The following is a 21,666-nucleotide window of genomic DNA, read 5'->3' as shown; positions in this document are numbered from 1 at the left end:
ATCTGTTTTTTGTCCACATATAATGTATTATTCTACATCTCAGTGTTTCATTTCTGAATATTTTGGAATGTGATTAAAGGTCAGAAGTGTTTTCTCTCTGACTGTTCGTGTGTTTTATCACTTTAAACAGACTATTTTACAACCATGTCTCAGGGTCTGGTCTCAGGGTCTGGTCTCAGGGTCTGGTCTCAGGGTCTGGTCTCAGGGTCTGGTCTCAGGGTCTGGTCTCAGGGTCTGGTCTCAGAGTCAAAACAGAACAAGTCAGAATGAAGGACAAAATGTCAGTTGATGTATAAGGTCATATTTTACAGGATGTTTTTTACAGAGTATTTATTATAAAGATTTATTATTATTATTATTATTATTATTATTATTATTAATGCACGAGTCACTTTTTAGGATTATAATAAGCATTTGTAATATTTTTAAACAATCGTAGTAAAATTAAGGATTTATATGATTAAATCAGCGAGTATAAAATAAGAGTTTATAATTATAAACATGAAATAAAGCCTGAAGAAAAATGACTGTAATTTACAGTTCAGTTCCTCTCCAGATCTGCAGGTGGCGACAAAACACAGTTTCCGTTTAATTCCAAACACGCTTTCATTTGTTTCCTTTCGTGGTCATTTATAATACGGCCATTCCAGAGCAGTCACAACTTTATAGCATAAATAAAACAGTAAAATAAAAACAACTGATTACACTGTGAAAGCGAATCGCACTCATATTTAACTTCCGCCATTTGAATCGGTTATTCTGAAGAAAAAAGAAGAAGTGACTGCAGCCAATCAGCGTCATGTTGCGGCTGGGTGTTAAATATGTCTCCGCTCCCTATATAAGCGCCCTACACCGAGTGTGTATTAGTGACGTAAGCGCCCTATGTAGTGCACTACAGCAGGCCAGTGAGGGGGGTTTGGGATACAGCGCGGGAAAGTGTTTGTCAGGGGGGAGGGGGGCGACGGCGACCATAGATCTCTTATATATATTCTAATTAACAGTCAAAGTCTGAATTTTCGTTCTGAAAGCAACTTTAGTTGAGAAGGTAGAAATAAGCACAATTTGTACAGGGCTAAAAACTGTCTGGAAAATAAAAGATTTCACCAATTAGTTATTCATAGTATGTTTTCATTTGAAAAACCTTTTTGTCAGTTTAGTAAATGTTTTAAGAATTATTTAATGCTTTAAAAAGAATTTTAAATAAGCATAAAGAAATAATAATGATGGGACTTGCAGTGACTGTTTACAGTAAACTCCATATGGCAGATGGGATGGTTATTAAATCCGATACAGAGAGAAAAGAACTAAAGGATCTAATGAGTGAAAACAACCTGATAGACGTGTGGAGAGAGAGAAATGTAGGAAGGAAAGAAGTGATATAGTGAAAAACTTGCAGGACATCGATTGTCTTTAATTTTTGTACAAGAAATGTAGAAAACTTTGCAGACAAAATCAGATATAAGGAAACAAGTTTGAGTATCATGAGTTTTTATTTATTAAGACTGGAATAATGTAGAAAGGGAAAAAAGTGTATGGGTTCTAAATACAGAAAGTTTAAAGTTTAAAAACACTATGATTTTAAGATTAGAGAAATTATAGAAAAAGAAAAAGGAAATGAAATGAATGAGTAAAAAAAATGTTAGATTTTTAATTAAATATTTTTAATTAAATATTGTAGAATGGGGAAAGAAAGAAAGAAAGAAAGAAAGAAAGAAAGAAAGAAAGAAAGAAAGAAAAGAGAAATAAGTAAAAGTACATTTTAAAAAATTAGAGAATTAGTTGGCCAAAGAGAACAAAAATATAAAAAAGGAAAAAAGGAGAAAGAACTTGAGGGGGCAAAATTAAGAAATAAAGCAAAATATATGGTGTAAAGAGGGAAAAAAAAAGGTAAATTATATAAAAACAAGATGCAAAGAAGATAAAAAATGTCATGAGGAAATTAAGAAAGAAGAAATTGAAATATAGAAAAATAGACTGTTTAAAGAAATTTTAATAAAGATTTTAAAAGTGTTTGGTGAAAAGGGTTTGAAAAGAAGAGACTTTTAAAGGAAAATAAATAAATCAAGATCACAACTGTGAGTCAATCATCTGTGGAGGATCAAATCTGAGATCCAATTAAAGAGGTAAAAATAATGTGTAAACATCTGTAACACATGGATGTGTATTTGTGTAATCAGTGTGATGATGTGATGATATCTCTGTGTTGTGTGTAGATGCTGAAGGATTTGACTTTGGATTGTAAAATATGTTAAAGTGTGAAGTTGTAGCTGAGAGGATAAAAGGATGTGATCAGTCACAGTTATTGTTATGGATCTTCTACATCTGAATATGAATGATTCAGCTCCCAAACTGCTGGAAATGTGGGACGTGTTCTAACGCTTCACCACCATAACTGCTTTATCCTGGAAAAAAGGTCTGAGGAGAGACTCCTGTCATACACCAGACCTGGTGAGTTTATTACCCTTAATGCTGAAAAACACAACAGGACAGAATTACAGACACATTTAAACACATTACTTATGAACAACAGAAACATAAATACACACATTAGATGTGACATTTTACAGCACACAGTGAATATTACACAATATCATACAGTAAAGAGACAGTAAGTCAGTAACTCACTGTAGTGTCTCCAGTTTACAGTGTGGATCCTTCAGTAGATCAGAGAGCAGCTTCACTCCTGATTCTCCTGGATTATTATTGTACAGATCCAGTTCTCTCAGGTGTGATGAGGAGTTTGACCTCAGAGCTGAAGCCAGAGCAGCACAACCTTTATCTGTAATACTGCAGTCCCACATCCTGCAAGAAAGAAAACCTTCTCACACTTAACACACTCAGGTTTAGTATTGAAAACATGAACTACACAAAATCTTTATATACAGTACATTTACTCTCCATCTCACACACACAACAATGACAATATATCAGATCACTACAGTTACAGTTACCACAGAGGAGAACTGGATGTTGTAGTGTTTATTAAAACTCTGTGTGTGTGTGTGTGTGTGTGTTAATGTCTGTGTGTGAGTGTGTGTGTATGTGTGAGGTGTTTGAGTGTGTTTGTGTGTATGTGTGTTTGTGTGTATATGTGCGAGTGTGTGTGTGTATGTGTGTGTGAGTGAGAGTGTGTGTGTGCTGTGTGTTAATGTCTGTGTGTTTGTGTGTGTGTTTGTATGTGTGTGAGTGTATGTGTGTGTGTGTGTGTATATGTGCGAGTGTGTGTGTGAGTGAGAGTGTGTGGTGTGTGTTAATGTCTCTCTGTGTGTGTGTGTGTGTGTGTGTGTGTGTGTGTGTGTTTGTTTGTGTGTGTGTGTTTGTGTGTGTGTGTGTGTGTGTGTGTGTGTGTGTGTGTGTGTGTGTGTGTGTGTGTGTGTGTGTATACCTCAGTATCTCCAGTGTACAGTGTGGATCCTTCAGTCCATCAGAGAGCAGCTTCACTCCTGAATCCTGCAGTTTATTGCCACTCAGGTCCAGATCTCTCAGACTGGAGGAGTTTGAGCTGAGAACTGAGGACAGAACTCTACAGCTTTCCTCTGTCAGATTACAGAGACACAGACTGGAAGAGAAATGATGAAGTGTTTGATTTATTTGTCTCATAGTGAATTGAGGTGTTTCCATCAGTGAGAAATAAAGTGTCCACCTGAACACAAGGTTCTAATATCAGGATAAAAATCTAACATGAACATCTGTGTATAAAGTTGGACTGCTCTTGGACAGATCCATGTGTCTCAGCTCATATGAGACTGAGATGTATTTAACTTTCTGTAAGAAGATAATAACAGAGACGTCACTCTGAACAAACACGTCTCTTTATTTCTAGCAGAGAGATGTTCATACAGTGTGTTCAGCAGCTCTGGGGAAAGTTCTGCTGGAGAACATTTACACATTTACACACTGTCCTTTACTGCTTCATTACAGTGTGTTCAGTGTGTAGATCTCTGTACATTGTACACACTTCTACTTTGTGTTACAAACATTTTCAGGAATAGTTTTGCTCCCATTGAACAACAGAAACAGGTCTATAAAATGGTAGCAGCTCCATGAGGACAGATAACACCAGAGAAATTAATTTATTGTCCTCACTGTAAATAGGAGTAGTATTGTGTGTGTGTGTGTGTGTGTGTGTGTGTGTGTGTGTGTGTGTGTGTGTGTGTAGGAGTATTTACACAGGGAATTCTCTACACCTGAGCTGACAGAAGATTTCGAGCACACTATTAGAGCTATTTAGAGAAATCTTTCAGTATTTTCACAGAGACAGTAAAACTGTTGGTGTTTTTCTATATGGTGTGAATGAGCTTTGTTTCTGATGGTGATATTTATCACTATTGACCCTGTTTTTGCTCTTTGCATTATTGCTTCTTCAGGTTTGTGGATGTGATTTGTTCTCCTCATGGACTGTTTGTTACACTTATTTCAGACTCTGCCTGTTTTTTGACCCTGCCTTTACTTACTGATTTTGGATTGTTTGTCTTATCTTTTCTTCATTAAAACTTCTTCACATGGATTTTGCCGACTGGTCATTACAGTGTTCATGATCACCTGGGTACAGTGTAGATCTCTTTTTCTCTCCTTCCAACCGTTTTCTTTCCCTTCACCACATTCACACCTAATTCACCTTTCCTGTAAACTGGTTCCACATTTTGGTCTTCAGCTGCTGTTACATTAATAAGTCACAATAACTCCTGTTTACCTTTTATAGAGTTTTAGTGTCACTAAACACAAATGCTCTGTGTTGTGCAGAATTTGCTCAGGGTTTTAAATGATCTGTAATTAAGTTCCAGTTCTGATCACATTTCCATTCTTGTTCTTCTTACCCTCAGTGCAGCTTTTGATTCTGTAGACCAGGATGTTCTTCTACACAGACTTGAGCACTGGGTAGGTCTCTCAGGACCAGTACTAAACTGGTTCACATCATACTTGTGTGCTAGACAGTTTTATGGTCAATTGTGATGTCACTCATCAAGACAACATGACATTTCATTTGGAGTAAAGAAGAAACAGAAAAACTTTTTCTACATTCAATCATTCCAAGTAGATTAGATTAATGTAACGCACTTTTATGTATTTCACATAAAACCCTTTATACATTACAGTTAGTAACCAAATCAGTCCTATTGTACAGGAACTGTACTGGTTACCTGTGACATCCACAATCATTTTAATATCATCTCAAATATTTATTTATCATCAACAAATGCTGACTTCCTTAAGGTGAATTTTAATAAGAAGAAGCTTCAGTCAAACTACTTTTAGTGTCGCTGCTCCCAGGATGTGGATCTCACTCTCAGTGTTTATCCATCAGTCACCTTCACTAAATACATTTACAAAGCAGCTTAAACACTGTGTGTGTGTGTGTGTGTGTGTGTGTGTGTGTGTGTGTGTGTGTGTGTGTGTGTGTGTGTGTGTGTGTGTGTATGGTGTATGTGTGTGTGTGTGTGAGTGTGTATGTATGGTGTGTGTGTGTGTGTGTGTGTGAGTGTGTGTGTGTATGGTGTGTCTGTATGTGGTGTGTGTGTGAGTGTGTGTGAGTGTGTGTGTGTGAGTGTGTGTGTGTGTGTGTGTGTGTGTGTGTGTGTGTGTGTGTGTGTGTGTGTGTGTTTGGTGTCTGTTTGTGTGTGTGTGTGTGTGTGTGTGAGTGTGTATGTATGGTGTGTGTGTGTGAGTGTGTATGTATGGTGTGTGTGTGTGTGTGTGTGTATGGTGTGTCTGTATGTGGTGTGTGTGTGAGTGTGTGTGTGTGTGTATGTGGTGTATGTGTGTGAGTGTGTGTGTGAGGTGTGTGTGTGAGGTGTGTGTGTGAGGTGTGTGTGTGAGTGTGTGTGTGTCTGTGAGTGTGTGTGTGTGTGTGTATGGTATATGTGTGTGTGTGTGTGTATGTGTATGTGTGTGTATGTGTTTGTGTGTGTGTGTGTGTGTGTGGTGTGTGTGTGTCTGTGTGTGTGTGTGTGTGTGTGTGAGAGTGTGTATGTATGGTGTGTGTGTGTGGGTGTATGGTGTGTGTGTCTGTGTGTCTGTGTGTGTGGTGTGTGTGTGAGAGTGTGAGTATGTGTGTGTGTATGGTGTGTGTGTGTGAGTGTGTGTGTATGGTGTGCGTGTCTGTGTGTATGGTGTGTGTGCGTGTGTGTGTGTGTCTGTGTATGGTGTGTGTGTGTGTGTGTATGGTGTGTGTGTCTGTGTATGGTGTGTGTGTCTGTGTATGGTGTGTGTGGTGTGTGTGTGTGTTTATGTGTGTGTGTATGGTGTGTGTTTATGTGTGTGTGTGTGTGTGTGTGTGTGTGTGTGGTGTATGTGTGTGTGTGTATGTGTGTATGGTGTGTGTGTGTGTATGGTGTGTGTGTACCTCAGTATCTCCAGTGTACAGTGTGGATTCTTCAGTCCATCAGAGAGCAGCTTCACTCCTGAATCCTGCAGCAGTTTATTGTCACTCAGGTCCAGTTCTCTCAGACTGGAGGAGTTTGACCTGAGAACTGAGGACAGAACTCTACAGCTTTCCTCTGTCAGATTACACTGACACAGACTGGAAGAGAAATGATGAAATATCAGAACATTGATCTCAAACACACAAACACAGCCATAATCCAGTTAAAGCTGAAGATGTAACAGAAATGTCAGTGTGTTTGTGTCACACACACAAATCAGAGGACAGGACACCACATCAGCACATTTACAGGAGCAGGGACGTCTTTCTGCACTCCACAATCTCTCAGCTACAATTTATTATAAGACCATTAGGTCATGTACATAACACACACATGTGAGAGCGAGCAGCCTACAAACACTACACACTGATCTGTGTTCAAGTTTCTACACCCAACACTGCAGATACAGTGCATTTTATTACAGAACATAAAGAATTATACAGCTGTACACTACCAGTTAATAACATGACAATACTAGTCGTACTTTACACTCAGTTATATGTTGGATTTCACAGAGACACTAAAACAGTTGGTGTGTGTTCTTCTCTGTGCTCATACAGGTACAAATCTGTCACCTCCAGACCTCTGATTTTACACACACACTGGTTCAGGTGTTTGGTGTGGACCTGAGTGCAGGTGGAGTGTTCACATACGTCCAAACACATCCAAACTAAAGAGAAAGATTATATTATTTATCACACATCTGAGTTCGCTGCCTAGCTTGTTTCAAACATCCATCCATCCATTTTCTACCGCTTATCCGGGGCCGGGTCGCGGGGGCAGCAGTCTAAGCAGGGATGCCCAGACGTCCCTCTCCCCAGACACTTCCTCCAGCTCTTCCGGGGGAATACCGAGGCGTTCCCAGGCCAGCCGAGAGACATAGTCCCTCCAGCGTGTCCTAGGTCTTCCCCGGGGCCTCCTCCCGGTTGGACATGCCCGGAACACCTCCCCAGGGAGGCGTCCAGGAGGCATCCGAAACAGATGCCCGAGCCACCTCAGCTGACCCCTCTCAATGTGGAGGAGCGGCGGCTCTACTCTGAGCTCCTCCCGAGTGACTGAGCTCCTCACCCTATCTCTAAGGGAGCGCCCAGCCACCCTGCGGAGGAAACTCATTTCGGCCGCCTGTATCCGGGATCTTGTCCTTTCGGTCATGACCCAAAGCTCATGACCATAGGTGAGGGTAGGAACGTAGATCGACTGGTAAATAGAGAGCTTCGCCTTGCGGCTCAGCTCTTTCTTCACCACAACAGATCGGTATATCGACCGCATCACTGCGGAAGATACACCGATCCGCCTGTCGATCTCCCGCTCCATTCTTCCCTCACTCGTGAACAGGACCCCAAGATACTTAAACTCCTCCACTTGAGGCAGGAGCTCTCCACCAACCTGAAGAGGGCAAGCCACCCTTTTCCGGCTGAGAACCATGGCCTCGGACTTGGAGGTGCTGATTCTCATCCCCGCCGCTTCACACTCGGCTGCAAACCGTCCCAGTGCATGCTGGAGGTCCTGATTTGAAGAAGCCAACAGGACAACATCATCTGCAAAAAGCAGAGACGAAATCCTGTGGTCCCCAAACCTGACTCCCTCCGGCCCCCGACTGCGCCTAGAAATCCTGTCCATATAAATAATGAACAGGACCGGTGGGCCCACCACCTGCAGGAGAAACCGTAAGGGGCTGGTGCAATGTGGATTGGGTGGCAGTCGAAGGCGGGAGCCTCGGCGACCCAATCTCCGGACACGGAATCTTGTTTCAAACAATAAGAAGATAAAGCTGAACATTACATCTTCAAATATCCCCATAACACTGTGTCACACACAACAAAAGATTTGGAACGTCAACATAAAGAGATACTTGAAGGACATTCGAGTGTTTTAATATTTACTTTTTATATTTTCTATCCATATTGATCCCTTTTTGTCAGTCTGATGTTTTTCTCATCTGTCAGAGTTTTGTTAAATGTCACTTTCAATATAAACAGAACAGAAAAAGTCTTTCACTGGTGTTTAGATCAGAAATATCTTTAGTTCTTAAATGCATGCAGTTATTTTGTAGATATTTTTACATACATTTTAAAGAACATTTAATTTTTCATGATTCATATATAAAAGCTATAAAATGCCTCATATGATGTTATAAGATGTTGTCCATGTGGCCCAGCCCTCAGTTCAGATATAACATGTTAGTGTAAAAAGTGAAACAATCTTCTGTAAAAGTACCAGAGGTTTGTGTAAAGATGATTAGAGGAACTATTAACACACATTAATCCAAACAGTACAGTTCAGTGTTACATTAAAATAATAAACCATGCAGTAATACAGTTATAAATAAAAATACTCACTCAGCTTTTCTGGAGGCTTTGACCACTGGCAGCAGCTTCAGAAGACCTTCATGTGATCGATCATATTTACTCAAATTAAACACATCCAGCTCCTGTTCTGAGTTCAGTAACACAAACACCAGAGCTGACCACTGAGAAGGAGAGAGTCTGGTGTCACTGAGACGTCTGTAACCTCCTCTGTTCAGGTAAGTTTGTACTTCCTGCACTAGAGAATGATCATTCAGTTCATTCAGACAGTGGAACAGATTGATGGATTTCTCTGGAGATGGATTCTCCCTGATCTTCTTCTTGATGTACTTCACTGTTTCCTGTTTGCTGTGAGATCTGCTTCCTGTCTGTGGCATTAAGTCTCGTAAAAGAATCTGATTGGTCTCCAGTGAGAGACCCAGAAGGAAGCGGAGGAACAGGTCCAGGTGTCCATTCTCACTCTGTAAGGCCTTGTCCACTGAACTCCTGAGGAGATCAGACAGGTTTGGATTTCTGAAGAAATTAAAAGGTCCAGTGCCTTGTCCCACAAGCACATTTTTATTTCTTAAAATAAAGCAGAGAAATACATATAAAGCAGCCAGAAACTCCTGAACACTCAGATGTACGAAGCTGAACACCTTCCCCAGGTGTAGACCAAACTCCTCCCTGAAGATCTGGGTACACACTCCTGAGTACACTGACACTTCTCTGACATCAATGCCACACTCTCTCAGGTCTTCCTCATAGAAGATCAGGTTTCCTTTCTCCAGCTGGTGGAAAGCCAGTTTTCCCAGTGCCATGATACTCTCTCTGGTCTGCTGAGGATCAGGGTCACATTTCTGATGGTACTTTTGTTCCTTGTGTTTGATCTGAAAGATCAGGAAATGTGTGTACATTTGAGTCAGAGTCTTGGGGATCTCTCCACGCTTTGCTTCACCCAACATTCTCTCTAGAACAGTGGCTGAGATCCAGCAGAAGACTGGGATGTGGCACATGATGTAGAGGCTTCTTGAAGACTTCAGGTGACTGATGATGTTATCAGCCAGGCTCTGATCACTGATCCTCTTCCTGAAGTACTCCTCTTTCTGAGGATCACTGAAGCCTCGTACCTCTGTTACCTGGTCTACACACTCAGGAGGGATCTGATTGGCTGCTCCTGGTCTTGTGGTGATCCAGAGGAGAGCAGAGGGAAGCAGATTCCCCTTGATGACGTTCGTCAGCAGCACATCCACTGAGGCTGATGCTGTCACATCACACAATCTCTCATTGTTTTGGAAATTTAGAGGAAGTCGACACTCATCCAGACCATCGAAGATCAACACCACTTTGTAGGAGTCACAGTCTATCAATTCTAGTTTTCTTATTTCTGGGAAAAAGTGATGAAGAAGTTTCATCAGACTGAGATTTTGCTGCTTCATCAAATTCAGCTCTCTAAAGGGAAGTGGAAACATGAAGGTGACGTCCTGATTTACTTCTCCTTCAGCCCAGTCCAGGATGAACTTCTGCACAGAGACTGTTTTTCCAATTCCAGCAACTCCTTTAGTCAGCACAGTTCTGATGGACTTGTCTTTAAAGTTCTCATTACATTTGATGGGTTTCTCCTGTGTTGCTGGTCTCCTGGATGCTGTCTCAATCTGTCTCACCTCATGTTCATTATTGATGTCTCCACTCCAACCCTCTGTGATGTAGAGCTCAGTGTAGATCTCATTCAGAAGTGCTGAGCTTCCATGCTGTGAGATTCCTTCATTAATTCTTTTAAACTTCTCTCTCAGATTGGACTTTAACTTTGTCTGATACACAGAGGCGAGTTCTAATAAACAAAGTAATGTCTAGTTTAGTAATAAATAGTTATAATGCAAAATCGTACAAACGCTGCTATTAATTCCTGACTGATGGACTAAATATTATTGAAGCTGGACCATGAACAGATACAACATGATATTAAAATTACATTTAAAACTAAAAGTCTTCATATCTAAAACTATTTCCTCTCTCTAAAGTGAAGCTGATGGAATAAAGTCATGACTCAGAGCTCTTACTGTTGTGCAGTGTGTTAGCGAGATCTGTGTGGTTCATGTTCTTCAGGACGTGTAGTGTGATCTTCAGCGCTCCCTCTGTGACATTGTGCAGATCCTCCTTATCCTCCACCTCCCTCTCAGTGCATGCTGGGTAATCTGGACTCAGGAGCTTCCTAAACCTCTTCAGCTCATTCTTTATCAGAGTGATGACTTTGTGTTCCAGCTCCTGGTTAGAAACACACAGGAACAGATCTAAACATTATCATATTACACAGTGAGAGAGACTTTTATTTTATCACAAGAAGAAAAGTCTATTTTTATTATCACATTTAAAACTCATACAACTGATTACCCTTAATGCTGCTGCACATCAAGACATTACAAGGGATCACAACACACACATTACACACAACACACACATTACACACTTCAAAAACAACACACACATTACACACTTTAAACACAACACACATTACACACACATTACACACTTTAAGCACAACACACACATTACACACTTTAAACACAACACACACATTACACACACATTACACACTTTAAACACAACACACACATTACACACTTTAAACACAACACACACATTACACACACATTACACACTTTAAAAACAACACACACATTACACACTTTAAACACAACACACACATTACACACTTTAAAAACAACACACACACCTTGAATATAGAGTCCAGCTGATTTGTGCTGATGTTTGATTTTTGTGGTCTGTGAACAAACAAAACCCATCATGTAATATGGACTATATGTATTCATAGCTGCACAAATCACACACTAATAAATACAGACACAGATATTTAACACTATCCTCTTAACACAATACACTGATTTCAGGATTTCCTAACTGACACCAATATGTTTAGACACAAATGTTTGAATAAATGAATAAAATCTTTATATTGTCATTAATGTGCCAGGTGTAAATGTTCTTCTGTAGCACCACAGACCCTCCAGCTCAGGGACTGCAGACTGAACTGAACTCTTAAAGCACTTTTCCTCACTGCCAGTCCGAGAGCTGCAGCACTGCACAGTTTAGTGTTTTACTGCTTCAACACCTGATAAAGCTCATGAAGGGCTTCGTAATGAGACGAGTGAGTTTGATCAGGTGGAACACTGCTGTAAAACACCTCACTATACTGACCTCACATCAGTAGAACTGTCTCTGTTGCTGAAGAGAAGTGGAGGTTCCATTGACACGTCACTCCTCATGGACACACAGCTGGGTTCTGGTGAGTCTGATCTCTTTCCCTCCATCATTCTAGAACAGAAATATCAGCAATAATTAATACTCAGCACTGTTAACTGCTTCAACACCTGATAAAGCTCATGAAGGGCTTCATAATGAGACGAGTGAGTTTGATCAGGTGGAACACTGCTGTAAAACACCTCACTATACTGACCTCACATCAGTAGAACTGTCTCTGAAGTGTATTGGTTCTCCCATTGACTGGTCACTCTTCATGGACACACAGCTGGGTTCTGGTGAGTCTGATCTCTTTCCCTCCATCATTCTAGAACCGAAATATCAGCAATAATTAATACTCAGCACTGTTAAACAATGTGTTCATCATTAAACACCAATAATCCCATCTTTTAAATTCAGATCCAGTCTGTACACTTATTCAAACAGGAGACAGGCCTCATAAGTCAGGAATTACACTGATATCAGGAACCCAAATCACAGCTAACTGACTCAGCTGGGTCTTAAAGCCTGTAGAGTTCACTGACACAAAGCTCTGCTGCTCTTATGCTCCACATTACACAGTCCTTTTTACTCTTCTCTAAGTGAATGATTTGTCTAAACTGTTCTTAGATCAGATCAGTGATATATTCACTGCTATTAAACACCTTAAAGCAAAGTTGACTTCCTGTGTTAACTAGTGAGTGTTTAGAGATACAGATGTGTTCCCATGAGACGGTGTGTATTTATTACTGGTAAATGTAAACGTAAGTCTTTCTTTAAGTCCTGTTTTCCAGACACACTCATGTTGGAGGTCATGTCTCCTTCTCCAGATTACAGCAGGACACACGTTTACTTCACTCCAACATCGGTGTGTTAAATTAAACCCTGAATCAGTACAGAGTTCACTTACAGGAAATAGTCACGCTATCAAGTTATAAAACAACCTGTGTACATTAAAGCTTCAGTACAAACCCACAAAACTCTTCTGCATCTAGTGTCACTTCAGTGTGTTTATATATTAGAGCTTTAGATACTCACTGTGTTTTTACTCCTCAAATCTTTTAGTTTTCACTCCACACTAAATGGAGTTCCTGATTTTCACTTTCATACCAGTTTATACTGCAGAGGGGGGAAGGGCAGTGACGCAGACACACATGCACACGTGGAATGGAGATTAATTTATTAGGGCATTCCTCAAGTGGAATTTATTTCAACTGGCGGCGCTCTGAAAAGTTATAAAAAAAGACATATGCATTGAATAGAGATGGTAAAAATGGGTGGGTTCAATATTATTGGTCATATTATGGTTCCGACACCCATGACTACAAATATTACACCAAATTGTTTTCATTTATCCAAAATTTGTAACAAATTTTCATCTATTTTCATCTATTAGTCTTTTTGGCCTTATTATTTGTGTCTTAGGACGTTTTGTTTGTTCTACAGCATCTTGTCTATTTTCAGTTACAGATTCTTTAGTATTGCTTTGCATTTCTAATTGTTCATTTTGCTTTGCAATTTCCCGATCATTTGTCTCACTCTCATTGATTTTTATTTCTCTCTGAGGCACTTTTAGCAAATGTCTTGTGTTTCTCCTCATTATTTTTCCATGCTCTGTTAGCAGTCATGGCCTAATGGGGGCAGTCGTGGCCTAATGGTTAGAGAGTCTGACTTGTAACCCGAAGTTCGAGTCTCGGGCCAGCCACGACTTAGGTGCCCTTGAGCAAGGCACCGAATCCCCCCCAACTGCTCCCCGGGCGCCGCAGCATAAATGGCTGCCCACTGCTCCGGCTGAGTGTTCACTGTGTGTGTGTTCACTGCTTTGTGTGTGCACTTTAGATGGGTTAAATGCAGAGAACAAATTCTGAGTATGGGTCACCATACTTAGCCGTATGTCACTTCACTCACTCACTCACTTCGTACGACCTGAGCGTAGACTCTATAATCATTTTGGTCAATGGTCCCCACTGCCCATCACATCTGACTCGTACAATTTTTTCTTGGGCAAGTGGGCTCAGTGGTCTTGCTGTTTTGTTGTAGTGATTAATCTGTCTTTCATTTGCAGAATTCCACGTACTCCGTACCATTTGATGCTTTACTGATGGTAGCTTTATCCGTAGTTTCCTATTCATGAGCATGAGTCCATTTTGCAGAGGTGAAGCTCTGTAATTCAGAATAGCCAGGTATAGAGATGAGCCAGATACTCGGCTGAAACGAGTATCCGGTACAGATAAAGCACTTCTGCCGAGTACGAGTACTATACGAGTAATACGAGTCAATATCTGTGCTCGGATTGAATGAAAATCATCATTGGGTATCTGATTGTGTCAGTGTTCTGTGATAGACTAGTCACAGCGCCCCTCCCCCACACGCATACACATGTATTGTGTTGTTGTGTCTCGCGCTGCTCACTCACAGTCACACACAGAACAGCTCTGTCTCTCCCTCAGTCACTCGGGTTCGCGGGGCTTTTCCGTTAACGTTTAGGGTTTCTTCAGCTTTTTACTCGGGGTTGTAACGTTAATAATATGTACTTACTAACCAGTAGAGTTCTGGTAAACGTGGGTTCGTTCAGACGTGATGCTTGCTTGGTAGAATGCGACTCGCATTGCATCTCTGTCTGTCGGAGATTTTTTTCTTTTTTAAACCTTCAGCTGTCTCTAACCAGTAACCAGACACCGAGTGACACGTTTTTGCTGTATTTCATAAAAACAAAGGTAGTAAGCTAGTGTTATAAATATTACAAGTTAATTATTAAGCTACACACACACACACACACAATGGCATAAGTTTGATTTTGACATTGGCGGGGACATAATTTATTTGACATTGGCGGGGACAACATTCCCTGTATTTTGTGCATAAAACTGTTATAAGAACACTTCCTTACTCACATACCGGTAGGCTGCATAATCACGTTGCATATTGCTTCATACAACGGAATATAGCTGCAGCCGAACTCAACACATTAGCGAGAAGACAAAGCCAATCAAACAGCGACTTGGGTTAGAGAGGCAGGACTTAAAAAAGGCAAAGGCCAATCATTTTAGAGAGGTGAGTTACAGAGGCGGGATTCATTGCAGGGGGTAGATCTGTTAAACCCACTTGTTGCGCTATTTTTTAAGGAACGCCATTGTAAAATATTTTTCAACTTATTTAATGATTGCTGGATAAATGTTAAATGAAATCAGTAAAAAAGCACAAGACACAGACGGATATCAGTGGTTATGCATAAATGTATATATAGGCTTGGTCGAATTTTTGCTAGGGACAATTGAGTGTTTCCTGGATATTGGTAGGGACATGTCCCTACCCAAATCGACGCCCTTGCTCACACACACACTCACACACACACCTGGTGTGGAAATAAAAAGAACCAAAATGCCCTCGCAATTGAGTTGGATGGAACCGGACGAAGGAAGTTAACGTTGCTGCTAACAGGTTGCAGGACCTGGTGCACTGGATGTATATAACATGTTTGTCTTCACAGAAGAAGAAGAAAAACACAAGTATGATGCAGTGATAGAGAAATTTGAGCAATATTGTACACTGAGGAAAAATGAGACATATGAAAGGTTTGTCTTCAGGAACAGACTAGAAAAAGTGTCAGAATCCATCAAACAGTATGTCATGGATTTAAGAATGAAAAGTCAGTCGTGTCATTTCAGAACATTGTGTGACTCCATGATACGTGATCAAATAGTCATTGGAGTACAAGATAAAAGAGTGAGGATGCAATTGTTAAAAGAGACAGACCTCACTGTAGAAAAGCCAATAGAAATTTGCAAGGCCTCCGAATGAATGAATGATGAAAGATGATTAAGCAACAATCTTCGTTAGACTCAACAGAAGAGGAAAAAATTACTCCAGGAGGAGAGCGGATGGCTCACATGGATGTAAACGGCACTGATATCACATTAAAATTGGACATAGGGGCACAAGGTAAATATCCTCCCTATGAAAGACTTGAGACTGAAAAGAAAACCAAAAATAAATCAAAGAAAAGTGCATCTGAAAACGTATGACAACAAACCAATACCTACAAAGGGAACATGCAGAGTCAGTCTATCCTACAAAGGAAAGAGGAAGGATGTGTTTTTTGTACTTGTGGATGGAAACAGACAAGTTATCACTAGGGCTGAAATCATGCATACAGTTTGGATTGATAAAGAGAGACCATGTCATAAACAAGGAAATGACAAAGATGCAACTGCAGAAGGAATTACTCCGAATGACTGGATAAAAGAATACAAAGAAGTTTTCAAAGGAATATTATAATTACCAGGAAAACACCAGATAAAGCTGAAGCAGAATCAGAACCGGTCATACATCCAACAAGAAGGATGCCAGTAGCATTAACAGAAAGACAGAGAGAAAATAGAAGTTCTGATAAAGGAAGGAATAATCAGAAAAATAGAACCTACAGAATAATAGTAGAAAACCAGACAGAGATCTAAGACTGTGTATAGATCCAAAAGACTTAAACAAGGCCATCCAAGGTGAGCACTACAGACTTCCAACAAAGTCAGACATTACTAGTGCAATGAGTGGAACAAGTTATTTCTCCAAACTGGATGCCTCATGGGGATTTTACCAGATAGTGCTAGATGAGGAAAGCACAAAATGATGCACCTTCACCACACCACACCGTTTGGTTTCCAAATGCTACCTTTTGGCATCAGCTCAGCACCAGAAGCATTCCACAAAACTGTGCAACAGCTTTTTGACTTCGCAAGGTCCTGGATTAAGCACAAAGAGACTTGGGGTTAATAAATTACTTAGGAAAAGTTGTTCCAAATCTGCCAGCAAATACAAAGTCACTGAGAAGCTTGTCAGAAACAGACACCGTGTGGCAGTGGAACGACGAGCTGGCAAAAGAGTGGTCATGGTTGAAAAGCAGTTCAACAAGAGAACCTGTTTTGAATTTTTATGACCAGGAAAAGCCTCTAAAGGTCTCTACAGATGCATCACAAGTGGGTTTAGGAGCTGTTTGCAACTACAGAGAAAGATGTGCAAATTCATGTAGACTCTATCAAAGCACAGATTCCAGTGTCAATAGAAAAATGGGTTGAAGCAGCCAAAGAAACACTGAAAGACAAACAGTTAAAGTAATGGACCGGATTCACATGCCTGGAGATGAGATCATGGAAAATCCTTTCCAGCATTTTAAAGATGAACTGTAGATGGAGTTTTGCTGAAAGGAACAAGACTTGTTGTGCCAATCTCAATGACAAAACTGATGCTGAAACTTGTGCACGAAGGACATTTAGGAACAAAAATGTAAGAGAAAGAGCTATGGGGAAAAGTTGTTATGGACTTGTTTCAACTTAATGACAGATTATTTGTTGCTCGTGGACTCATATCATTCAAACTACCTGGAATTCATGCAGCTGACAAGCACAATGTCAGAGCAGGTAATTGCAAAGGCAAAAGTTAGATTTGCACAACATGGTTTTCCACAGGTCCACAACGGACCACAGTTTGCAAATCAGAGTTTCAAGGACTTTGCAAAAAGTTATGATTTTGAGCACATAACGCCCTCTGTACCCACAGTCCAACGTTTTAGCAGAGAAAGGAGTTCAAATAGTGAAATGCCTTCAAAAAAAGCTCTGAGACAGGGAGTGATCCGTACCTGGCTAGGGACGAGCGAGTACAGCATTATCTGTATCTGTATCCGTTAATCATATGAATTATCTGTATCTGTACTCGGAGTGGCTGGGGCCTAACCCGGAAGTAGGCAGGGCTTGTCTTGAAATGGGCGGGGCTTTAACCGGTATGTTATTTTAAGCATGCAATTGATATGGGTTGATCAGAAATTGTTATATTTATTGCTGGTTAGAAAAATATTTACAGATCAATGGTTTTGATCACGATAGCAAACGAACTATATTACAGAACAAGTTTTGCAGCAATTAAAACAAAACAATGCAATTATAAAGTAAAATGTAATGAACAACATAACTTTATTTTTTAACTAAATTTTTTTATGATCAGTGATTTTATTTTTTGGTTCTTTTTTATTTTTTTATTTCCACACCAGGTGTGTGTGTGTGTGTGTGTGTGTGTGTGTGTGTGTGTGTGTGTGTAGCTTAATTAACTTGTAATATTTATAACACTAGCTTACTACCTTTATGTTTTTATGAAATACAGCAAAAACGTGTCACTCGGTGTCTGGTTACTGGTTAGAGACAGCTGAAGGTTTAAAAAAGAAAAAAATCTCCGACAGACAGAGATGCAATGCGAGTCGCATTCTACCAAGCAAGCATCACGTCTGAACGAACCCACGTTTACCAGAACTCTACTGGTTAGTAAGTACATATTATTAACGTTACAACCCCGAGTAAAAAGCTGAAGAAACCCTAAACGTTAACGGAAAAGTCCCGCGAACCCGAGTGACTGAGGGAGAGACAGAGCTGTTCTGTGTGTGACTGTGAGTTAGTGATGGCCAGTTCGTGAACGAATCGTTCTTTTGAACCGGTTCTTTTTAGTGAACTGGATGAACCGGTTCACCAAATCGGACTGATTCGTTCTAAACAGTTCGCGTCTTGAGTCAGTGCTGATCCACAAGTTACTAAAGTTACTCACTTTCAGTCATGTCTGACAGTCTGTCCGACTCTAAATAAACTAATATCCCGGAGTATATGTAACTACTGTACACAGAGCCGGATTAAATAAATGGACTACACTTGGCAGGCTGCATTTTTTGGGCCTCCCTCCATCGATGTTATTTATGAATTGAAATCTGAAACTTACCAAAGTTAATAAAAGTTAATTCACATTTTACATAGCCCAGTCTTTACTTAGAAATTGGTTATGTTGTATATTAAACAGTCTATCAGACTATTTTTTGATATTCATTATTTATACGTCATTACACGGCTCTATTACAGTTTTTTTCAATCGCTAACAAGCGCTTACCTATACTTAAGATAATTTTTCTAAACTCTTAACACAGACTTATACCTACAAAACACAATTGGCCAAATTGATAATTTTCCTCTCAAAAACACATTTTGTTAAATATATACTAACTCTCCATTTCAAAACAGAACACATCTTTCTCTGCACACACTAACTTTACCGAAACACTGGAAATCTGACTCAAAATGAAATTATTCTGTCAAAGAATAACACTTGTTTTCACTTCACAAGGTCTATGCAGTCAATCAAAGTACACCAGGTTTCAAAATACTGGCTATTGTTGACATTAGAAAAACTGCATAGACTTTTATGTTTCAGGTAACATGCAATCCACCTTTTACACAAAATGTCTTAGTTGGGAACTGTATGTCCACATGTACAGTAATGTTCACATTCAAACGCATTCCAGTAAAAAGCAAATCAGTTATTTTTTTCTTTACTGTTTACTAAAGGAGGTTCAGTAGAAACAAAATATAATAGAAGAGAAAAAGTTTTACAGTATTGCTTACAGTGAACAAAATATCATATATAAGGCATTCTGAAAAAACAAAAAACTAAACAAAAAACAAAACAGCGAAAAGCCCAGATAAGAAGGGGGGGGGGGGGGGACTAAAAATAGCACAAAATTACTGTAATGTATCTAATCCCTGCGATCTTCAGGGTTAGGCCACATGTTTTCGTCAACATCACATCTGATATCATCCAAGGCGATGCACCTGGGATAAAATCGCTTGGTATGTCGGATCCACCCTTGGCAATCTTGAACTGTGATGTCCCTGCAGCCAGCATCCATGGCTTCAAGGAGGGACATCTGGTCATGTGGCTGATGGTCATAAACCTTCCACCTCCATGCAGAAAAGAACTCCTCTATGGGGTTGAGGAAAGGTGAATAGGGTGGAAGGAAGAGACTTACCAGTCTTGGGTGGACTTCAAACCATGCTGTTATTGCTTGCGAATGATGGAAAGCAACTTTGTCTCAGGTAATTACAAATGTCCTCATGTCTTCACCCTCCTGATCCTGCTCTGGTACCAGGCGCTGGTGGAGATCATGACATCATAGGTTCCAACCTGACATCTGTGAAGGAGTAATCCTGCATTTGCCATGGCTGCACACATGGTAATGTCTGCCCCTCTCTGTCCTGGCACATCAACTGTGGCCCTTTTTCCAATTATATTTCGTCCACGTCGACGCCTTTTGGATAGATTGAATCCGGCCTCATCTAAGTACAGTAAATGAATTCATGAGGGGCCTGGTTGGCCTTATGTATATCATGTCATTACTGTATACCATACTGTACTATAACCTATTACGGTGTAGGTTTCCTACTTGCAAAGTACAAAGCTTATAGAATTGGACATTGAATTGAATATACACTATACCTGGACATATTGTCGTCGTAGCTCCTTGACTCTCTCACTGTTCCTCTCAAAGGGAACAGTGTAGAGCTGCTTCGTCCGCACTCTGTGTTTGGACAATGTCCGTCTAATGGTTTTGAGGCTGATGCTTTCTATATTGCCAAATATCTCATGGTCCTCCACAATTCTAGTTTTAATTTCATGCAGTTTTATTGCATTATTTGCAACAACCATTTCTACAATGGCACGCTCTTGATCATTATTGAGGATCTTTCCTCTTCCCCCAGAGGGTGGAAGATGTTGCATTCTTTAGAGGGGGAAAAATCAACATATGCATTACTGTATGATGTTATTGTCATGTCAAGTGAGAATAGAAACATTCCATGTAAAATGCAATACTTACCTGTTGGTTTGTTGAAAGATGCGAATAATTTGAACTGATATCATTGCAGAAGCAGAGGTTTTTATACTGTATCTAAGGTTTGGAATATTGTTTTTGCTATTGTGGGATGTTGTGTGTTAACATTCGTGAATATTACAAAAACAATCCATAATTTTGTTGGGAGGTATAGCTTGTCTGTTAAGAAAATGTAAGCATTGTGAAAATGTGTTCACTGATTGCATATTGTGTGAAAAGGACATGAAATGTGTGAAAGGTACGGCCACAAAAGACTGATGCTGTGCTAATTGTGTTTAGAGTTTTGAAAATGTGACAACTGTTTGGACAAACGCTTGTTAGCGACTGAAAAAAACTGTAAGTCCAATGGAGTTTGATGCCCTTTAGCTTCTCTCCTCTGCTGGCACAAGTTGAATATGTAGGTCATTTTGAAACGAAATGAGCCTCTCTGTATTGTAGGGGCCAATGAGTGTACCAGCAAACCCTCATTGGACATTGCTGCACACATCGTGATGTTAGCTCCCCTTTGGCCTGGGACCTCCACAGTCGCTCTCTGTCCCATTACATTTCTTCCCCTGCGTCGTGTTTTTGCCAGGTTGAATCCAGCTTCATCCACAAAGATAAACGTATGTGGAGTTCGTCTGGCTTCCATCTCCATTACTTTCTAAACTGCAGACAGTTTCACAGTAATTGACATTATGCACCAATGTGTATGTACCCTGTTTGGTTACTGAACAGACATCTTACCCGGACATATTGATACCGGAGTTCTTTCACACATTCACTGTTTGTCTAATATAGGAAAATAGATCAACTACAAAAAAGAAGTTTCCTTTAATATTTAAAGGAATTTTAATAAAGATTTTATCAGTGTTTGGTGAAAAGGGTTTGAAAAGAAGAGACTTTTAAAGGAAAATAAATAAATCAAGATCACAACTGTGAGTCAATCATCTGTGGAGGATCAAATCTGAGATCCAATTAAAGAGTAAAAATAATGTATAAACATCTGTAACACATGGATGTGTAT

The 21,666-nt window shown here is 40.0% G+C and overlaps 1 protein-coding gene and 1 long non-coding RNA gene across 2 annotated transcripts in view; both read right to left on the bottom strand.

The window, feature by feature from the left end:
* The window catches only part of LOC113639175 (NACHT, LRR and PYD domains-containing protein 3-like), a gene marked incomplete at its 3' end in the record, with an annotated part of 29,454 nt that extends 15,806 nt beyond the window's left edge, over positions 1-13,648 (bottom strand). Inside the window, exons 1-9 of the mRNA XM_047808228.1 lie at positions 13,004-13,648; positions 12,183-12,293; positions 11,924-12,040; positions 11,442-11,490; positions 10,768-10,972; positions 8,762-10,538; positions 6,344-6,520; positions 3,421-3,559; positions 2,626-2,786 (exon numbers count right to left, since the gene is read on the bottom strand). Of these exons, the coding sequence (XP_047664184.1) occupies positions 2,626-2,786; positions 3,421-3,559; positions 6,344-6,520; positions 8,762-10,538; positions 10,768-10,972; positions 11,442-11,490; positions 11,924-12,040; positions 12,183-12,292 (2,735 nt within the window). The remainder of the gene's footprint in view (positions 1-2,625; positions 2,787-3,420; positions 3,560-6,343; positions 6,521-8,761; positions 10,539-10,767; positions 10,973-11,441; positions 11,491-11,923; positions 12,041-12,182; positions 12,294-13,003) is intronic.
* A 5,789-nt stretch (positions 13,649-19,437) lies between these two features.
* Positions 19,438-20,827, bottom strand: LOC113660201. The gene is made up of 3 exons (XR_003444761.2): positions 20,646-20,827; positions 20,267-20,549; positions 19,438-20,106 (listed from the first exon to the last, which is right to left on the bottom strand). It is a non-coding gene; the product is annotated as an uncharacterized LOC113660201 (long non-coding RNA).
* Between the last annotated feature and the right edge of the window lie 839 nt (positions 20,828-21,666).

Source organism: Tachysurus fulvidraco, chromosome 24 (assembly GCF_022655615.1).
Source record: "Tachysurus fulvidraco isolate hzauxx_2018 chromosome 24, HZAU_PFXX_2.0, whole genome shotgun sequence".
Classification (NCBI taxonomy): Eukaryota; Metazoa; Chordata; class Actinopteri; order Siluriformes; family Bagridae; genus Tachysurus; species Tachysurus fulvidraco.
The sequence above is the reverse complement of the archived record's forward strand: the minus strand, read 5'-3'. Positions and strand labels throughout refer to the sequence as shown.